The 21,508-nt window shown below is 38.0% G+C and overlaps 2 protein-coding genes across 2 annotated transcripts in view; one reads left to right on the top strand and one right to left on the bottom strand.

The window, feature by feature from the left end:
* LOC134709911 (mucin-2-like) overlaps nucleotides 1-21,508 on the bottom strand; it is a 77,046-nt gene that overhangs the window by 5,303 nt on the left and 50,235 nt on the right. The gene's annotated exons all lie outside the window — the stretch shown is intronic.
* LOC134709305 (uncharacterized) lies at nucleotides 187-6,603 on the top strand. The gene is made up of 2 exons (XM_063569468.1): nucleotides 187-6,246; nucleotides 6,530-6,603. The coding sequence occupies exon 1, from the start codon at nucleotides 187-189 to the stop codon at nucleotides 5,836-5,838; it is 5,652 nt and encodes a 1,883-aa protein (XP_063425538.1). The 3' UTR covers nucleotides 5,839-6,246; nucleotides 6,530-6,603.

Here is a 21,508-nt window from a genome sequence, read left to right as displayed (position 1 = left end):
GCACTGAAATCATTGACAATACATTACAACAAATTAAGACATTGAAATTAACCGCAGCTGAAACTATGTCAGTAGTTCCTGTAGAGTCTGTCCGTTCAAACAATAGCGGTAAAAGCGGCTCAATTTCGAGTTCAGCTATGGTTAGGAAGCGTGTAAATGCTGAAGTTCAACGAACAAAGTTACAATATGCGCGCGGAACAACAAACAAAATTAATTAAGCAAAAAGCAAGATTAAGTGAATTAGAAACACAGTCTAAAGCTTTAAAGGACCGTGAAAAAGCTGAAGTTGATGCAGATTTAGCACTGCTTAAACAACAGACAGAAGCCGCTGTCGCAGAGGTCGAGGTCAAAGTTTTAGAAGAAGTCGAGAGCGATAGAAGATCCTTGTCGTTACAAGAAGACAAAGAGTCTTTACAAAAAGTGAAAATGACACTAACAAAAAAGTATGTAAATGAACAATTTAATGAAGCGGAACAACTCAAATCTCAAGACAAGAATAATAATGTTCCGCAAGATATTCCGAACAATCAAGACAAATTTAGTTCACATACTCCGGCACCTTGGAACCAGTTAAACATAATTCCTACGCCAAGGAATTTGCCAAAATTTCAAGTCGACGATTTGGATCGATCGATAGTTGAAGATATTAAACCAGAAATTCGGCAAAAACAAACATTAAATCCTTATGCAGCTGATTTTGAATTAACTCAACCACCACTGCCACCAAATCATGATCAGTCTGTAGTGTCTGACTTGACAAAGTTTTTGTTGAAGAAAGATTTATTACTTTCTAGATTTCAGAATTTCGATGACTGTCCCGAAACTTATGCTTCATGGAAAGCTACCTTTAAAAGTATTACTGACGAACTCTCAGTTACGGCTTTCGAAGAAATGGACTTATTAGTTAAATGGCTCGGCCGTGAATCTTCAAAGTTTTCGCAAAATATTCGTGCGTCAAATGTGAACAATCCAAATGCTGGTCTTCGTCGTATATGGGAGCGTCTTGACGAACGCTATTGTAGACCTGAGATGGTAGAAGCTGCAATTAAAACAAAACTACAGAAGTTTCCAAAGTTAACAAACAAGGATCATAGTCGACTTTATGAGCTATTAGATATTCTCACACAAATAGAATCTTCGAAAGAGAATGAGAAATTTTCAAATTTATTGTCATATTTCGACTCTTCTTCTGGTGTTTTACCAATTGTGGACAAGTTACCATATAATATACAAGAGAAGTGGACAACACGTGCATCGCAATACAAACTGAGGAACAACGTACCATTTCCACCTTTTTCGTACTTGGTGCAATTTATCAGAGAGGTTAGTGCTGTCAAAAATGATCCCGCGTTTATTTATAGTAATACTGAAACGTCGTATTCTAGGAAAAATGAAACACGGAAAGTTAACCATGGTGCAACGTCAGTGTTTAACCGAAAAACAGATGTTAATATTAAACAGAAGGAAGAGAAAGAGACAGTACGTTGTCCTATTCATAAAGCCAATCATCATTTGAATACTTGTCGAGCCTTTAAAGCAATGACTTATAAAGAACGCAGAAAGTATCTGAAGGACAATAATATTTGTTTCAAATGCTGCCATTCGACAACTCATATGTCACGAAATTGCACTGTAACTGTAAAATGCGATCATTGTGGAAGTAATTATCATATAACCGCTATGCATGTAACTGCAAAATCTAGTTGTCCTGACGGCGGAGAGAAATCATCAGATACAACGCAAAATGCTAATGATCAAACAGTGTCATCAAAGTGCACGTTTTTATGTGGATTTAGTGGTAAATCATGTGGAAAAACCGTTCAGGTCCGTGTGTACCCGAAGAACTTCCCAGATAAAGCCGTTAATGTGTACGCTATACTGGACGACCAAAGTAACAGAACTCTTGCTAAGACTGAGCTGTTTGATCAATTAGGTATAAATACATCGGCCATTCAGTATACTATGTCGTCTTGTGCTGGACGCACTATCATGAATGGTAGATGTGCAGAAAGTCTGATAGTTGAGTCATTGTCTGGTAATGGAGAACTTGAAATACATTCAGTAATAGAGTGCAGTGCAATCCCAGACGAAAAATCAGAAATTCCGACTCCGGATATTGCTAAATCCTATCCCCATTTACGGGAGATAGCTCATCAAATGTTAGATTTGAATCCAAATATAGACATTCAACTTTTGATTGGAAGAGATGTCCCAGAAGCGCACCACGTGTTTAGACAGTTGACAGGACCGAAGGGCACGCCATTTGCCCAGGAGCTCTTTTTCGGTTGGGTAATTATAGGCGATGTTTGCTTAGGCAAAGTACACAAACCAAATTTTGTCAATGTCAATAAGACTAATGTAATGAACAATGGTAGAGGAACTATATTTGAACCTTGTACTAACACTTTGTATGTAAAGGAAAACACTGAATTGGCTCATATCAGAGATAATGTTAATTCACAAAGATGTAACAATGACCCATTGTTTATTAAAACCAAAGATGACGACAAGATTGGCACATCAGTCCAAGACCGCTTGTTCCTTAATCTCATGGATTCTGAATTTAAGAAAGATTCAAATGGGCACTGGACTGCACCCCTCCCTTTTAGACCAAATAGACAACGATTGCCGAACAATAGGAGTCAAGCATGGAAAAGGGCTCAAATACTCGATAAATCTTTCCAACAAAATTTTACAAAAAAGACTCATTTTGTAGAATTTATGCAAAAAGTATTAGTTAGCGGAGCAGCGGAGGTAGCTCCCATAATCACAGATGAGGAGTGTTGGTATCTCCCCCTTTTTGGTGTTTACCACCAGAACAAGCCTAACCAGATAAGAGGCGTATTTGATTCCTCAGCATCTTTCGAAGGAGTATCTCTCAATAGCGTTATGATGTCAGGACCAGATCTCACTAACAACCTACTTGGTATTTTGTTGCGTTTTCGCAGTGACCAGTTTGCGGCCACTGCTGATATAGAACAAATGTTTTATCAATTCTACGTGAGAGAAGAAGATAGAAACTTTTTGAGGTTCTTTTGGTACAAGGACAATAACCCAGATAATCCGCTTATAGAACATCGGATGTGTGTCAATGTTTTTGGCAATAGCGCTTCTCCTGCAGTGGCAACGTACGGATTACGCAAGACAGTTGAAAACTCTAATGAAACGTTCGGCTCAGATGTTAAGACTTTCGTTAACAGGGATTTTTACGTAGACGATGGACTCATTTCCTTGCCTGAAAGTGAACAAGTAATTGATCTTATAACAAGAACACAGATGGCGCTAAAAACAGAAGGTAACATTAGGTTACACAAGATTACATCAAATAGTAGCGACGTAATGAAGGCTTTCCCTACCGATGATATTGGAAAGGATCTCAAGAATTTAAACTTGTGTGAAGACTATTTTCCGGTACAACACAGCCTTGGCCTCGCTTGGGACTTAAACACCGATAGCTTTATATTTACCCCATTACAAGATGATAAACCCTGCACCCGTAGAGGTATTCTTTCGTCATTGAATAGTATTTTTGATCCGATTGGATTCTTGTCACCACTCACAATTAGCGGAAAGATTTTGTTGCGAGATGCATCCCCACCGGGTACTGATTGGGATGAAGGTTTATCACAAAGTTTTCAAGAGAAATGGAATGAATGGAGGATCTCTGTTTTGTCACTTCGAGAACTTAGTATACCGCGTATGTATATACCTATGTCAATCAGTGTTATGGACAACTTAGAAGTACATGTATTTTCAGACGCTTCAGAGAAGGCAGTTGCGGCTTCGGCATATTTAAGAGCTATCGACACACATGGGACCAGTACCGTAGGATTTATTATGGGAAAATCGAAACTAGCACCTCTTAGCGGAAACACGATACCAAGATTAGAGTTATGTGGGGCTGTCTTGGCAACCGAAATTGGAAAAATAATATCTGAAAATTTAGATGTTCCGTTGGACTCTATCAAGTATTATTCTGATAACAAAATTGTGTTAGGATATATCACTAATCAGACCCGACGTTTTCACACCTACGTGTCAAACAGAATTGAACGCATTCTGAGTGTATCGTCGTCAAATCAGTGGCAGTTTGTCCCAACACATTTAAACCCATCAGATTGCGGTACACGTTACTCAATATCTGTTGATATGGAAAACAATCCATGGCTTCTTGGGCCGAAGTGGATGAAGAACTCTGACGAAGAAGCTCAATGTGATGTCAAAATATTATATCCGTTAGTTAGTCCAGATAATGATAAAGAGATTAGAAAAGAGATAAGTGCATCGAAAACGTCAATAGATGCGCTTGCGCCAATAGTGGGGCGTTTTAAAAAAATCTCTAGTTGGAGACGGCTTGTGAAAGCTATATCATTTTTGCAACATGTGGCTCAGTCATTCAGTTTAAAGGATAAGTCGTGCCAAGGTTGGCATTTTTGTCAAAATGTCATGTCAGTTGATAGTTACCAAAAAGCGGAATTATTTATCTTGAAGGAATGTCAGAAGGAAGTATATTCGCAAGAGATAGAATGTTTGGCTAGAGGCACAAACATTTCAAAACAATCATCTTTAATCTCTCTTTCGCCATTTTTGGATTCACAAGGTTTGATTCGTGTAGGAGGACGTTTGGAAAAGGCAAAGTCTTGGCTTCCGACAGGAGAAATTAACCCAATTATCATTCCGAAAAATAGTTACATTAGTAAGCTTCTTATAGACCGCTATCACAATTCAGTGAAACATCAGGGTAGACATTTAACTGAAGGTGCGTTAAGGAGTGCAGGATACTGGCTAATTGGAGCTAAACGATTAATTTCTTCATTTATACAAAAGTGTGTAATATGCAGGAAACTTCGAGGAAAGTTCCAGGAACAAAAAATGGCGGACTTGCCTTCTGATAGACTAACACCAGGGCCTCCGTTCACATTTGTAGGTTTGGATACCTTCGGACCTTGGCAAGTATTAACTCGTAAGACACGTGGAGGTTCAGCAAATAGTAAAAGGTGGGCTATTTCATTTACATGTATGACTACGAGAGCAGTTCATATAGAAGTGATAGAATCATTAAGTAGTTCCTGTTTTATAAATTCACTTCGTAGGTTCCAGTCATTACGCGGACAAGCCAAAGTGTATCGATCTGACCGTGGGACAAATTTCATAGGTGCCACAGATGATTCAAATATTGAAGCTATAAATGTTGAAGATTTGACAGTTAAAAACTTTCTATATGAATCTGGTTCAGTATGGAAATTTAACCCTCCCCACTCTTCCCACATGGGAGGAGTGTGGGAAAGGATGATAGGTGTCACACGAAGAATATTAGACGCTGTTATCTTAACTTCTAGTAGTAAAAGTTTGACTCATGAAAGTTTAACAACATTCTTAGCTGAAGTGACCGCTATTATTAACGCAAGACCCATTGCACAGATATCATCAGATCCGGAAATGCCTTTGATTCTAAGTCCATCAATGCTCTTAACTGGAAAACAAGACTACTTACCTGTGATAACGGACACATACAATCTTAAGGATATGTATCGTGCACAATGGAAACATGTGCAAGTTCTATCAGATATATTCTGGAAGCATTGGAGGTCAGATTATTTACAATGTTTGCAACAGAGACGTAAATGGCACGTTGAAAAAGACGATATCAAAGTTGGTGATGTAATTCTAATGAGAGACAAATCTATTTACCGAGGAGAGTGGCCACTAGGCATTGTGGAGGAAGTTTTCAAAAGTGATGATGGAAAAGTACGCAAGGCTCGCCTCCGCATTTACAAGGAAGGAAAAGCTGTTACATATACTAGACCGATTAGTGAGATGGTTTTATTGGTAGACTGATTGTGAATATTGACAATATTGAACAATTTATAAAAGGTTTAAGTGAACTGTTGTTTGTATTTTTAGTGTGTTTTTTATGCTGAAGGAATGTTCTTCGATAGCATTGATTTTTCGCAATAGTCAAAATTGTGACTTATTTTTACATTTGGTATATTTGCATAAATTTGTTGTAAAATATTATCATGGGAATGATAATAGACGGGGAGTGTACTGTTACCAGTGTTGATTTTTTATTGTTTAACAGAAATTCTATCGATTTTTCATAAGTTTTCCCGGACTATTTTTTATTGCTAGATTTTTGTACTTTGAAGTTCGTTACTGTCCCCCTTACTTTTTTGTTTCCTAAATTGAAAGCATGAACGTGGTCACAGGCATTTAAAAGTATCGTAAACTACGCCAACTCACAATGTAAGTTTATAATTCATAGTTTTTAATGATTGTATGTTGAAAGTTAATATGTTTCCACATCAAGATAAATTTTGTATATGTGTATATCAGCCAAAAGTGAAATATGATGATTGTTAATTTTGTCACTGTTTTTACAAAAGTATGGAAAGCCATTTGGTGCTATAATTTTTGAATGATTTGATTGAAAATTCATTTTGATACATAGATTTGAACTGTTAGTTTTATGATTTTTGTAGTCATGAGTATGATGAGTTAGCTAAGGTTTTGTTTTTGTTTTTTGTAGCTTTTTACCAACATCACAGCACACATATGTAGAACTTGTTATTTCATGGTTTTCGAAATAAATGATATACATTACTGTGGCTTATGGTTATACTAGTATGCACTGAGGCAGAATAACAACAGACCACTGCCGGACCCCTTCAAGATTTGCGGCAAATGTCTTATAAACTTTGGAGTGAATAGAACCCTTTCTACATTTCAATAAATCATGATACGTTCCTCACGTAAAACACCAATTTATTTTATGACAACTATATGTTTAATTAGCTGTAAAACCAAGTTTTAATTTTTTGCTATTTTACTTTTTTATGCATAACAGTATTCCAGGAACACATATATCCTTATATACTTACAAAAAAATAGTGCCAAATGACTTCATTAGGTTTCGACAAAATTAAGGCTTTTTATTGTTTATGTTTTCGTAAATTTTCAGCAAAATTAGAAAAAGCCTTGAAAATAATCGAAAACGTAAGGTCTTTCATAAAATGATAAAGTATGGATACATTTTACAATTAAAAAAGGACATCATCTTCGTTAATTTTCATATGATTAAATTGCATAGGCTGTGAAAATGTTTCATGTGTTTATAAATATGAAACATTGAACGCACTCAAACAATCCACTGTCGAGTCACCCAAGATAAAGCACTCAAACAATCCTCTGGCGAGTCAAACAAGATAAAGCACTCAAGCAATCCACTGTCGAGTCAAACAAGATAAAGCACTCACACAATCCTCTGCCGAGTCAAACAAGATAAAACATTTAAACAATCCTCTGTCGAGTCAAACAAGATAAGGCACTCAAACAATCCTCTGGCGAGTCAAACAAGATAAAGTACTAAAACAATCCTCTGACGAGTCAAACAAGATTAGGCACTCAAACAATCCTCTGGCGAGTCAAACAAGATATAGCACTCAAACAATCCTTTGTGAATCAAACAAGACAAAGCACTTAAACAATCCTCTGTCGAGTCAAACAAGATAAAGGACTCAAACAATCCTCTGGTGAGTCAAACAAGATAAAGCACTTAAACAATCCTCTGTCGAGTCAAACAAGATAAAGCAATCAAACAATCCTCTGTCGTGTCAAACAAGATAAAACACTTTAACAATCCTCTGGCGAGTAAAACAAGATAAAACCCTTAAACAATCCTCTGGCGAGTCAAACAAGATAAAGCACTCAAACAATCCTCTGTCGAGTCAAACAAGATAAAGCACTCAAACAATCCTCTCTCGTGTCAAACAAGATAAAACACTTAAACAATCCTCTGGCGAGTCAAACAAGATAACACACTTAAACAACCCTCTGGCGAGTCCAACAAGATAAAGCACTTAAACAATCCCCTGTCGAGTCAAACAAGATAAAACACTTAAACAATCCCCTGTCGAGTCAAACAAGATAAAACACTTAAACAATCCCCTGTCGAGTCAAACAAGATAAAGCACTTAAACAATCCTCTGTCGAGTCAAACAAGATAAAGCACTCAAACAATCCTCTCTCGTGTCAAACAAGATAAAACACTTAAACAATCCTCTGGCGAGTCCAACAAGATAACACACTTAAACAACCCTCTGGCGAGTCCAACAAGATAAAGCACTCAAACAATCCTCTGGTGAGTCAAACAAGATAAGGCACTCAAACAATCCTCTGTCGAGTCAAACAAGATAAAGCACTTAAACAATCCTCTGTCGAGTCAAACAAGATAAAGCACTTAAACAATCCCCTGTCGAGTCAAACAAGATAAAACACTTAAACAATCCTCTGTCGAGTCAAACAAGATAAGGCACTCAAACAATCCTCTGGCGATTCAAACAAGATAAAGCACTCAAACAATTCTCTGTCGAGTCAAACAAGATAAGGCACTCCAACAATCCTCGGTCGAGTCAAACAAGATAAAGCACTTAAACAATCCTCTGTCGAGTCAAACAAGATAAAGCACTTAAACAATCCTCTGTCGAGTCAAACAAGATAAAACACTTAAACAATCCTCTGTCGAGTCAAACAAGATAAGGCACTCAAACAATCCTCTGGCGAGTCAAACAAGATAAAGCACTCAAACAATCCTCTGTCGAGTCAAACAAGATTAGGCTCTCAAACAATCCTCTGTCGAGTCAAACAAGATAAAGCACTCAAACAATCCTCTGTCGAGTCAATCAAGATAAGGCACTCAAACAATCCTCTGTCGAGTCAAACAAGATAAAGCACTTAAACAATCCTCTGGCGAGTCAAACAAGATAAAGCACTCAAACAATCCTCTGGCGAGTCAAACAAGATAAAGCACTCAAACAATCCTCTGTCGTGTCAAACAAGATAAAACACTTAAACAATCCTCTGGCGAGTCAAACAAGATAAAACACTCAAACAATCCTCTGTCGAGTCAAACAAGATAAGACACTCAAACAATCTTCTGTCGAGTCAAACAAGATAAAGCACTCAAACAATCCTCTGTCGAGTCAAACAAGATAAAGCACTCAAACAATCCTCTGTCGAGTCAAACAAGATAAGGCACTTAAACAATCCTCTGGCGAGTCAAACAAGATAAAGCACTCAAACAATCCTCTGGCGAGTCAAATAAGATAAAGCACTTAAACAATCCTCTGTCGAGTCAAACAAGATAAAACACTTAAACAATCCTCTGTCGAGTCAAACAAGATAAGGCACTCAAACAATCCTCTGTCGAGTCAAACAAGATAAAGCACTTAAACAATCCTCTGGCGAGTCAAACAAGATAAAGCACTCAAACAATCCTCTGTCAAGTCAAACAAGATAAAATACTTAAACAATCCTCTGTCGAGTCAAACAAGAAAAGGCACTCAAACAATCCTCTGTCGAGTCAAACAAGATAAAGCACTTAAACAATCCTCTGTCGAGTCAAACAAGATAAAGCACTTAAAAAATCCTCTGTCGAGTCAAACAAGATAAAACACTTAAACAATCCTCTGTCGAGTCAAACAAGATAAGGCACTCAAACAATCCTCAAGCGAGTCAAACAAGATAAAGCACTCAAACAATCCTCTGTCGAGTCAAACAAGATAAAGCACTCAAACAATCCTCTGTCGAGTCAAACAAGATAAAACAATCAAACAATCCTCTGTCGTGTCAAACAAGATAAAACACTTAAGCAATCCTCTGGCGAATCGAACGAGGTAAAACACTTAAACAATCCTCTGGCGAGTCAAACAAGATAAAGCACTCAAACAATCCTCTGGCGAGTCAAACAATATAAAGCACTCAAACAATCCTCTGTCGAGTCAAACAAGATAAAACACTTAAACAATCCTCTGGCGAGTCAAACAAGATAAAACACTTAAACAATCCTCTGTCGAGTCAAACAAGATTAAACACTTAAACAATCCTCTGTCGAGTCAAACAAGATTAAACACTTAAACAATCCTCTGGCGAGTCAAACAAGAAAAGGCACTCAAACAATCCTCTGTCGAGTCAAACAAGATAAAGCACTTAAACAATCCTCTGTCGAGTCAAACAAGATAAAGCACTTAAAAAATCCTCTGTCGAGTCAAACAAGATAAAACACTTAAACAATCCTCTGTCGAGTCAAACAAGATAAGGCACTCAAACAATCCTCAAGCGAGTCAAACAAGATAAAGCACTCAAACAATCCTCTGTCGAGTCAAACAAGATAAAGCACTCAAACAATCCTCTGTCGAGTCAAACAAGATAAAACAATCAAACAATCCTCTGTCGTGTCAAACAAGATAAAACACTCAAACAATCCTCTGTAGAGTCAAACTAGATAAAGCACTCAAACAATCCTCTGTCGAGTCAAACAAGATAAAGCACTCAAACAATCCTCTGGCGAGTCAAACAAGATAAAGCACTCAAACAATCCTCTGGCGAATCAAACAAGATAAGGCACTCAAACAATCCTCTGTCGAGTCAAACAAGATTAAACACTTAAACAATCCTCTGTCGAGTCAAACAAGATAAAGCACTTAAACAATCCTCTGTCGAGTCAAACAAGATAAAACACTTAAACAATCCTCTGTCGAGTCAAACAAGATAAGGCACTCAAACAATCCTCTGGTGAGTCAAACAAGATAAAGCACTCAAACAATCCTCTGTCGAGTCAAACAAGATAAGGCTCTCAAACAATCCTCTGTCGAGTCAAACAAGATAAAGCACTCAAACAATCCTCTGTCGAGTCAAACAAGATAAAGCACTCAAACAATTCTCTGTCGAGTCAAACAAGATAAGGCACTCCAACAATCCTCGGTCGAGTCAAACAAGATAAAGCACTTAAACAATCCTCTGTCGAGTCAAACAAGATAAAGCACTTAAACAATCCTCTGTCGAGTCAAACAAGATAAAACACTTAAACAATCCTCTGTCGAGTCAAACAAGATAAGGCACTCAAACAATCCTCTGGCGAGTCAAACAAGATAAAGCACTCAAACAATCCTCTGTCGAGTCAAACAAGATTAGGCTCTCAAACAATCCTCTGTCGAGTCAAACAAGATAAAGCACTCAAACAATCCTCTGTCGAGTCAATCAAGATAAGGCACTCAAACAATCCTCTGTCGAGTCAAACAAGATAAAGCACTTAAACAATCCTCTGGCGAGTCAAACAAGATAAAGCACTCAAACAATCCTCTGGCGAGTCAAACAAGATAAAGCACTCAAACAATCCTCTGTCGTGTCAAACAAGATAAAACACTTAAACAATCCTCTGGCGAGTCAAACAAGATAAAACACTCAAACAATCCTCTGTCGAGTCAAACAAGATAAGACACTCAAACAATCTTCTGTCGAGTCAAACAAGATAAAGCACTCAAACAATCCTCTGTCGAGTCAAACAAGATAAAGCACTCAAACAATCCTCTGTCGAGTCAAACAAGATAAGGCACTTAAACAATCCTCTGGCGAGTCAAACAAGATAAAGCACTCAAACAATACTCTGGCGAGTCAAATAAGATAAAGCACTTAAACAATCCTCTGTCGAGTCAAACAAGATAAAACACTTAAACAATCCTCTGTCGAGTCAAACAAGATAAGGCACTCAAACAATCCTCTGTCGAGTCAAACAAGATAAAGCACTTAAACAATCCTCTGGCGAGTCAAACAAGATAAAGCACTCAAACAATCCTCTGTCAAGTCAAACAAGATAAAATACTTAAACAATCCTCTGTCGAGTCAAACAAGAAAAGGCACTCAAACAATCCTCTGTCGAGTCAAACAAGATAAAGCACTTAAACAATCCTCTGTCGAGTCAAACAAGATAAAGCACTTAAAAAATCCTCTGTCGAGTCAAACAAGATAAAACACTTAAACAATCCTCTGTCGAGTCAAACAAGATAAGGCACTCAAACAATCCTCAAGCGAGTCAAACAAGATAAAGCACTCAAACAATCCTCTGTCGAGTCAAACAAGATAAAGCACTCAAACAATCCTCTGTCGAGTCAAACAAGATAAAACAATCAAACAATCCTCTGTCGTGTCAAACAAGATAAAACACTTAAGCAATCCTCTGGCGAATCGAACGAGGTAAAACACTTAAACAATCCTCTGGCGAGTCAAACAAGATAAAGCACTCAAACAATCCTCTGGCGAGTCAAACAATATAAAGCACTTAAACAATCCTCTGTCGAGTCAAACAAGATAAAACACTTAAACAATCCTCTGGCGAGTCAAACAAGATAAAACACTTAAACAATCCTCTGTCGAGTCAAACAAGATTAAACACTTAAACAATCCTCTGTCGAGTCAAACAAGATTAAACACTTAAACAATCCTCTGGCGAGTCAAACAAGATAAGGCACTCAAACAATCATCTGTCGAGTCAAACAAGATAAAACACTCAAACAATCCTCTGTAGAGTCAAACTAGATAAAGCACTCAAACAATCCTCTGTCGAGTCAAACAAGATAAAGCACTCAAACAATCCTCTGGCGAGTCAAACAAGATAAAGCACTCAAACAATCCTCTGGCGAATCAAACAAGATAAGGCACTCAAACAATCCTCTGTCGAGTCAAACAAGATTAAACACTTAAACAATCCTCTGTCGAGTCAAACAAGATAAAGCACTTAAACAATCCTCTGTCGAGTCAAACAAGATAAAACACTTAAACAATCCTCTGTCGAGTCAAACAAGATAAAGCACTCAAACAATCCTCTGGCGAGTCAAACAAGATAAAGCACTCAAACAATCCTCTGTCGTGTCAAACAAGATAAAACACTTAAACAATCCTCTGGCGAGTCAAACAAGATAAAGCACTCAAACAATCCTCTGGCGAGTCAAACAAGATAAAGCACTCAAACAATCCTCTGTCGTGTCAAACAAGATAAAACACTTAAACAATCCTCTGGCGAGTCAAACAAGATAAAACACTCAAACAATCCTCTGTCGAGTCAAACAAGATAAGACACTCAAACAATCTTCTGTCGAGTCAAACAAGATAAAGCACTCAAACAATCCTCTGTCGAGTCAAACAAGATAAAGCACTCAAACAATCCTCTGTCGAGTCAAACAAGATAAGGCACTTAAACAATCCTCTGGCGAGTCAAACAAGATAAAGCACTCAAACAATCCTCTGGCGAGTCAAATAAGATAAAGCACTTAAACAATCCTCTGTCGAGTCAAACAAGATAAAACACTTAAACAATCCTCTGTCGAGTCAAACAAGATAAGGCACTCAAACAATCCTCTGTCGAGTCAAACAAGATAAAGCACTTAAACAATCCTCTGGCGAGTCAAACAAGATAAAGCACTCAAACAATCCTCTGTCAAGTCAAACAAGATAAAATACTTAAACAATCCTCTGTCGAGTCAAACAAGAAAAGGCACTCAAACAATCCTCTGTCGAGTCAAACAAGATAAAGCACTTAAACAATCCTCTGTCGAGTCAAACAAGATAAAGCACTTAAAAAATCCTCTGTCGAGTCAAACAAGATAAAACACTTAAACAATCCTCTGTCGAGTCAAACAAGATAAGGCACTCAAACAATCCTCAAGCGAGTCAAACAAGATAAAGCACTCAAACAATCCTCTGTCGAGTCAAACAAGATAAAGCACTCAAACAATCCTCTGTCGAGTCAAACAAGATAAAACAATCAAACAATCCTCTGTCGTGTCAAACAAGATAAAACACTTAAGCAATCCTCTGGCGAATCGAACGAGGTAAAACACTTAAACAATCCTCTGGCGAGTCAAACAAGATAAAGCACTCAAACAATCCTCTGGCGAGTCAAACAATATAAAGCACTCAAACAATCCTCTGTCGAGTCAAACAAGATAAAACACTTAAACAATCCTCTGGCGAGTCAAACAAGATAAAACACTTAAACAATCCTCTGTCGAGTCAAACAAGATTAAACACTTAAACAATCCTCTGTCGAGTCAAACAAGATTAAACACTTAAACAATCCTCTGGCGAGTCAAACAAGATAAGGCACTCAAACAATCATCTGTCGAGTCAAACAAGATAAAACACTCAAACAATCCTCTGTAGAGTCAAACTAGATAAAGCACTCAAACAATCCTCTGTCGAGTCAAACAAGATAAAGCACTCAAACAATCCTCTGGCGAGTCAAACAAGATAAAGCACTCAAACAATCCTCTGGCGAATCAAACAAGATAAGGCACTCAAACAATCCTCTGTCGAGTCAAACAAGATTAAACACTTAAACAATCCTCTGTCGAGTCAAACAAGATAAAGCACTTAAACAATCCTCTGTCGAGTCAAACAAGATAAAACACTTAAACAATCCTCTGTCGAGTCAAACAAGATAAGGCACTCAAACAATCCTCTGGCGAGTCAAACAAGATAAAGCACTCAAACAATCCTCTGTCGAGTCAAACAAGATAAGGCTCTCAAACAATCCTCTGTCGAGTCAAACAAGATAAAGCACTCAAACAATCCTCTGTCGAGGCAATCAAGATAAGGCACTCAAACAATCCTCTGTCGAGTCAAACAAGATAAAGCACTTAAACAATCCTCTGTCGAGTAAAACAAGACAAAGCACTTAAACAATCCTCTGGCGAGTCAAACAAGATAAAACACTCAAACAATCCTCTGTCGAGTCAAACAAGATAAAGCAATCAAACAATCCTCTGTCGTGTCAAACAAGATAAAACACTTAAACAATCCTCTGGCGAGTCAAACGAGGTAAAACACTTAAACAATCCTCTGGCGAGTCAAACAAGATAAAGCACTCAAACAATCCTCTCGCGAGTCAAACAAGATAAAGCACTCAAACAATCCTCTGGCGAGTCAAACAAGATAAAGCACTCAAACAATCCTCTGTCGTGTCAAACAAGATAAAACACTTAAACAATCCTCTGGCGAGTCAAACAAGATAAAACACTCAAACAATCCTCTGTCGAGTCAAACAAGATAAGACACTCAAACAATCCTCTGTCGAGTCAAACAAGATTAAGCACTCAAACAATCCTCTGTCGAGTCAAACAAGATAAAGCACTCAAACAATCCTCTGTCGAGTCAAACAAGATAAGACACTTAAACAATCCTCTGGCGAGTCAAACAAGATAAAGCACTCAAACAATCCTCTGGCGAGTCAAACAAGATAAGGCACTCAAACAATCCTCTGTCGAGTCAAACAAGATAAAGCACTTAAACAATCCTCTGTCGAGTCAAACAAGATAAAGCACTTAAACAATCCTCTGTCGAGTCAAACAAGATTAAACACTTAAACAATCCTCTGTCGAGTCAAACAAGATAAGGCACTCAAACAATCCTCTGGCGAGTCAAACAAGATAAAGCACTCAAACAATCCTCTGTCGAGTCAAACAAGATAAGGCACTCAAACAATCCTCTGTCGAGTCAAACAAGATAAAGCACTTAAACAATCCTCTGTCGAGTCAAACAAGATAAAGCACTTAAAAAATCCTCTGTCGAGTCAAACAAGATAAAACACTTAAACAATCCTCTGTCGAGTCAAACAAGATAAGGCACTCAAACAATCCTCAAGCGAGTCAAACAAGATAAAGCACTCAAACAATCCTTTGTCGAGTCAAACAAGATAAGGCACTCAAACAATCCTCTGTCGAGTCAAACAAGATAAAGCACTCAAACAATCCTCTGTCGAGTCAAACAAGATAAAACAATCAAACAATCCTCTGTCGTGTCAAACAAGATAAAACACTTAAGCAATCCTCTGGCGAATCAAACGAGGTAAAACACTTAAACAATCCTCTGGCGAGTCAAACAAGATAAAGCACTTAAACAATCCTCTGTCGAGTCAAACAAGATAAAGCACTTAAACAATCCTCTGTCGAGTCAAACAAGATTAAACACTTAAACAATCCTCTGTCGAGTCAAACAAGATAAGGCACTCAAACAATCCTCTGGCGAGTCAAACAAGATAAAGCACTCAAACAATCCTCTGTCGAGTCAAACAAGATAAGGCACTCAAACAATCCTCTGTCGAGTCAAACAAGATAAAGCACTTAAACAATCCTCTGTCGAGTCAAACAAGATAAAGCACTTAAAAAATCCTCTGTCGAGTCAAACAAGATAAAACACTTAAACAATCCTCTGTCGAGTCAAACAAGATAAGGCACTCAAACAATCCTCAAGCGAGTCAAACAAGATAAAGCACTCAAACAATCCTTTGTCGAGTCAAACAAGATAAGGCACTCAAACAATCCTCTGTCGAGTCAAACAAGATAAAGCACTCAAACAATCCTCTGTCGAGTCAAACAAGATAAAACAATCAAACAATCCTCTGTCGTGTCAAACAAGATAAAACACTTAAGCAATCCTCTGGCGAATCAAACGAGGTAAAACACTTAAACAATCCTCTGGCGAGTCAAACAAGATAAAGCACTCAAACAATCCTCTGGCGAGTCAAACAATATAAAGCACTCAAACAATCCTCTGTCGTGTCAAACAAGATAAAACACTTAAACAATCCTCTGGCGAGTCAAACAAGATAAAACACTTAAACAATCCTCTGTCGAGTCAAACACGATTAAACACTTAAACAATCCTCTGTCGAGTCAAACAAGATTAAACACTTAAACAATCCTCTGTCGAGTCAAACAAGATAAGGCACTCAAACAATCCTCAAGCGAGTCAAACAAGATAAAGCACTCAAACAATCCTCTGTCGAGTCAAACAAGATAAAGCACTCAAACAATCCTCTGTCGAGTCAAACAAGATAAAACAATCAAACAATCCTCTGTCGTGTCAAACAAGATAAAACACTTAAGCAATCCTCTGGCGAATCGAACGAGGTAAAACACTTAAACAATCCTCTGGCGAGTCAAACAAGATAAAGCACTCAAACAATCCTCTGGCGAGTCAAACAATATAAAGCACTCAAACAATCCTCTGTCGAGTCAAACAAGATAAAACACTTAAACAATCCTCTGGCGAGTCAAACAAGATAAAACACTTAAACAATCCTCTGTCGAGTCAAACAAGATTAAACACTTAAACAATCCTCTGTCGAGTCAAACAAGATTAAACACTTAAACAATCCTCTGGCGAGTCAAACAAGATAAGGCACTCAAACAATCATCTGTCGAGTCAAACAAGATAAAACACTCAAACAATCCTCTGTAGAGTCAAACTAGATAAAGCACTCAAACAATCCTCTGTCGAGTCAAACAAGATAAAGCACTCAAACAATCCTCTGGCGAGTCAAACAAGATAAAGCACTCAAACAATCCTCTGGCGAATCAAACAAGATAAGGCACTCAAACAATCCTCTGTCGAGTCAAACAAGATTAAACACTTAAACAATCCTCTGTCGAGTCAAACAAGATAAAGCACTCAAACAATCCTCTGTCGAGTCAAACAAGATAAAACACTTAAACAATCCTCTGTCGAGTCAAACAAGATAAGGCACTCAAACAATCCTCTGGCGAGTCAAACAAGATAAAGCACTCAAACAATCCTCTGTCGAGTCAAACAAGATAAGGCTCTCAAACAATCCTCTGTCGAGTCAAACAAGATAAAGCACTCAAACAATCCTCTGTCGAGTCAATCAAGATAAGGCACTCAAACAATCCTCTGTCGAGTCAAACAAGATAAAGCACTTAAACAATCCTCTGTCGAGTAAAACAAGACAAAGCACTTAAACAATCCTCTGGCGAGTCAAACAAGATAAAACACTCAAACAATCCTCTGTCGAGTCAAACAAGATAAAGCAATCAAACAATCCTCTGTCGTGTCAAACAAGATAAAACACTTAAACAATCCTCTGGCGAGTCAAACGAGGTAAAACACTTAAACAATCCTCTGGCGAGTCAAACAAGATAAAGCACTCAAACAATCCTCTGGCGAGTCAAACAAGATAAAGCACTCAAACAATCCTCTCGCGAGTCAAACAAGATAAAGCACTCAAACAATCCTCTGGCGAGTCAAACAAGATAAAGCACTCAAACAATCCTCTGTCGTGTCAAACAAGATAAAACACTTAAACAATCCTCTGGCGAGTCAAACAAGATAAAACACTCAAACAATCCTCTGTCGAGTCAAACAAGATAAGACACTCAAACAATCCTCTGTCGAGTCAAACAAGATTAAGCACTCAAACAATCCTCTGTCGAGTCAAACAAGATAAAGCACTCAAACAATCCTCTGTCGAGTCAAACAAGATAAGGCACTTAAACAATCCTCTGGCGAGTCAAACAAGATAAGGCACTCAAACAATCCTCTGTCGAGTCAAACAAGATAAAGCACTTAAACAATCCTCTGTCGAGTCAAACAAAATAAAGCACTTAAACAATCCTCTGTCGAGTCAAACAAGATTAAACACTTAAACAATCCTCTGTCGAGTCAAACAAGATAAGGCACTCAAACAATCCTCTGGCGAGTCAAACAAGATAAAGCACTCAAACAATCCTCTGTCGAGTCAAACAAGATAAGGCACTCAAACAATCCTCTGTCGAGTCAAACAAGATAAAGCGCTTAAACAATCCTCTGTCGAGTCAAACAAGATAAAGCACTTAAAAAATCCTCTGTCGAGTCAAACAAGATAAAGCACTCAAACAATCCTTTGTCGAGTCAAACAAGATAAGGCACTCAAACAATCCTCTGTCGAGTCAAACAAGATAAAGCACTCAAACAATCCTCTGGCGAGTCAAACAAGATAAAACAATCAAACAATCCTCTGTCGTGTCAAACAAGATAAAACACTTAAGCAATCCTCTGGCGAATCAAACGAGGTAAAACACTTAAACAATCCTCTGGCGAGTCAAACAAGATAAAGCACTCAAACAATCCTCTGGCGAGTCAAACAATATAAAGCACTCAAACAATCCTCTGTCGTGTCAAACAAGATAAAACACTTAAACAATCCTCTGGCGAGTCAAACAAGATAAAACACTTAAACAATCCTCTGTCGAGTCAAACACGATTAAACACTTAAACAATCCTCTGTCGAGTCAAACAAGATTAAACACTTAAACAATCCTCTGGCGAGTCAAACAAGATAAGGCACTCAAACAATCCTCTGTCGAGTCAAACAAGATAAAACACTCAAACAATCCTCTGTCGAGTCAAACAAGATAAAGCACTTAAAAAATCCTCTGTCGAGTCAAACAAGATAAAACACTTAAACAATCCTCTGTCGAGTCAAACAAGATAAAGCACTCAAACAATCCTTTGTCGAGTCAAACAAGATAAGGCACTCAAACAATCCTCTGTCGAGTCAAACAAGATAAAGCACTCAAACAATCCTCTGTCGAGTCAAACAAGATAAAACAATCAAACAATCCTCTGTCGTGTCAAACAAGATAAAACACTTAAGCAATCCTCTGGCGAATCAAACGAGGTAAAACACTTAAACAATCCTCTGGCGAGTCAAACAAGATAAAGCACTCAAACAATCCTCTGGCGAGTCAAACAATATAAAGCACTCAAACAATCCTCTGTCGTGTCAAACAAGATAAAACACTTAAACAATCCTCTGGCGAGTCAAACAAGATAAAACACTTAAACAATCCTCTGTCGAGTCAAACACGATTAAACACTTAAACAATCCTCTGTCGAGTCAAACAAGATTAAACACTTAAACAATCCTCTGGCGAGTCAAACAAGATAAGGCACTCAAACAATCCTCTGTCGAGTCAAACAAGATAAAACACTCAAACAATCCTCTGTCGAGTCAAACTAAATAAAGCACTCAAACAATCCTCTGTCGAGTCAAACAAGATAAAGTACTCAAACAATCCTCTGGCGAGTCAAACAAGATACAACACTCAAACAATCCTCTGGCGAGTCAAACAAGATAAAGCACTCAAACAATCCTCTGGCGAATCAAACAAGATAAGGCACTCAAACAATCCTCTGTCGAGTCAAACAAGATTAAACACTTAAACAATCCTCTGTCGAGTCAAACAAGATAAGGCACTTAAACAATCCTCTGTCGATTCAAACAAGATAAAACACTTAAACAATCCGCTGTCGAGTCAAACAAGATAAGGCACTCACACAATCCTCTGGCGAGTCAAACAAGATAAAGCACTCAAACAATCCTCTGTCGAGTCAAACAAGATAAGGCTCTCAAACAATCCTCTGTCGAGTCAAACAAGATAAAGCACTCAAACAATCCTCTGTCGAGTCAATCAAGATAAGGCACTCAAACAATCCTCTGTCGAGTCAAACAAGATAAAGCACTTAAACAATCCTCTGTCGAGTCAAACAAGATAAAGCACTTAAACAATCCTCTGGCGAGTCAAACAAGATAAAACACTCAAACAATCCTCTGTCGAGTCAAACAAGATAAAGCAATCAAACAATCCTCTGTTGGTCAAACAAGATAAAACACTTAAACAATCCTCTGGCGAGTCAAACGAGGTAAAACACTTAAACAATCCTCTGGCGAGTCAAACAAGATAAAGCACTCAAACAATCCTCTGGCGAGTCAAACAAGATAAAGCACTCAAACAATCCTCTGGCGAGTCAAACAAGATAAAGCACTCAAACAATCCTCTGGCGAGTCAAACAAGATAAAGCACTCAAACAATCCTCTGTCGTGTCAAACAAGATAAAACACTTAAACAATCCTCTGGCGAGTCAAACAAGATAAAACACTTAAACAATCCTCTGGCGAGTCAAACAAGATAAAACAATTAAACAATCCTCTGTCGAGTCAAACACGATTAAACACTTAAACAATCCTCTGTCGAGTCAAACAAGATTAAACACTTAAACAATCCTCTGGCGAGTCAAACAAGATAAGGCACTCAAACAATCCTCTGTCGAGTCAAACAAGATAAAACACTCAAACAATCCTCTGTCGAGTCAAACTAAATAAAGCACTCAAACAATCCTCTGTCGAGTCAAACAAGATAAAGTACTCAAACAATCCTCTGGCGAGTCAAACAAGATACAACACTCAAACAATCCTCTGGCGAGTCAAACAAGATAAAGCACTCAAACAATCCTCTGGCGAATCAAACAAGATAAGGCACTCAAACAATCCTCTGTCGAGTCAAACAAGATTAAACACTTAAACAATCCTCTGTCGAGTCAAACAAGATAAGGCACTTAAACAATCCTCTGTCGATTCAAACAAGATAAAACACTTAAACAATCCTCTGTCGAGTCAAACAAGATAAGGCACTCACACAATCCTCTGGCGAGTCAAACAAGATAAAGCACTCAAACAATCCTCTGTCGAGTCAAACAAGATAAGGCTCTCAAACAATCCTCTGTCGAGTCAAACAAGATAAAGCACTCAAACAATCCTCTGTCGAGTCAAACAATATAAAGCACTCAAACAATCCTCTGTCGAGTCAAACAAGATAAAACACTTAAACAATCCTCTGGCGAGTCAAACAAGATAAAACACTTAAACAATCCTCTGTCGAGTCAAACAAGATTAAACACTTAAACAATCCTCTGTCGAGTCAAACAAGATTAAACACTTAAACAATCCTCTGGCGAGTCAAACAAGATAAGGCACTCAAACAATCATCTGTCGAGTCAAACAAGATAAAACACTCAAACAATCCTCTGTAGAGTCAAACTAGATAAAGCACTCAAACAA

The sequence above is a fragment of the Mytilus trossulus genome, chromosome 3 (assembly GCF_036588685.1).
Source record: "Mytilus trossulus isolate FHL-02 chromosome 3, PNRI_Mtr1.1.1.hap1, whole genome shotgun sequence".
NCBI lineage: Eukaryota > Metazoa > Mollusca > Bivalvia > Mytilida > Mytilidae > Mytilus > Mytilus trossulus.
This window is presented reverse-complemented; position numbering and strand designations above follow the sequence as displayed.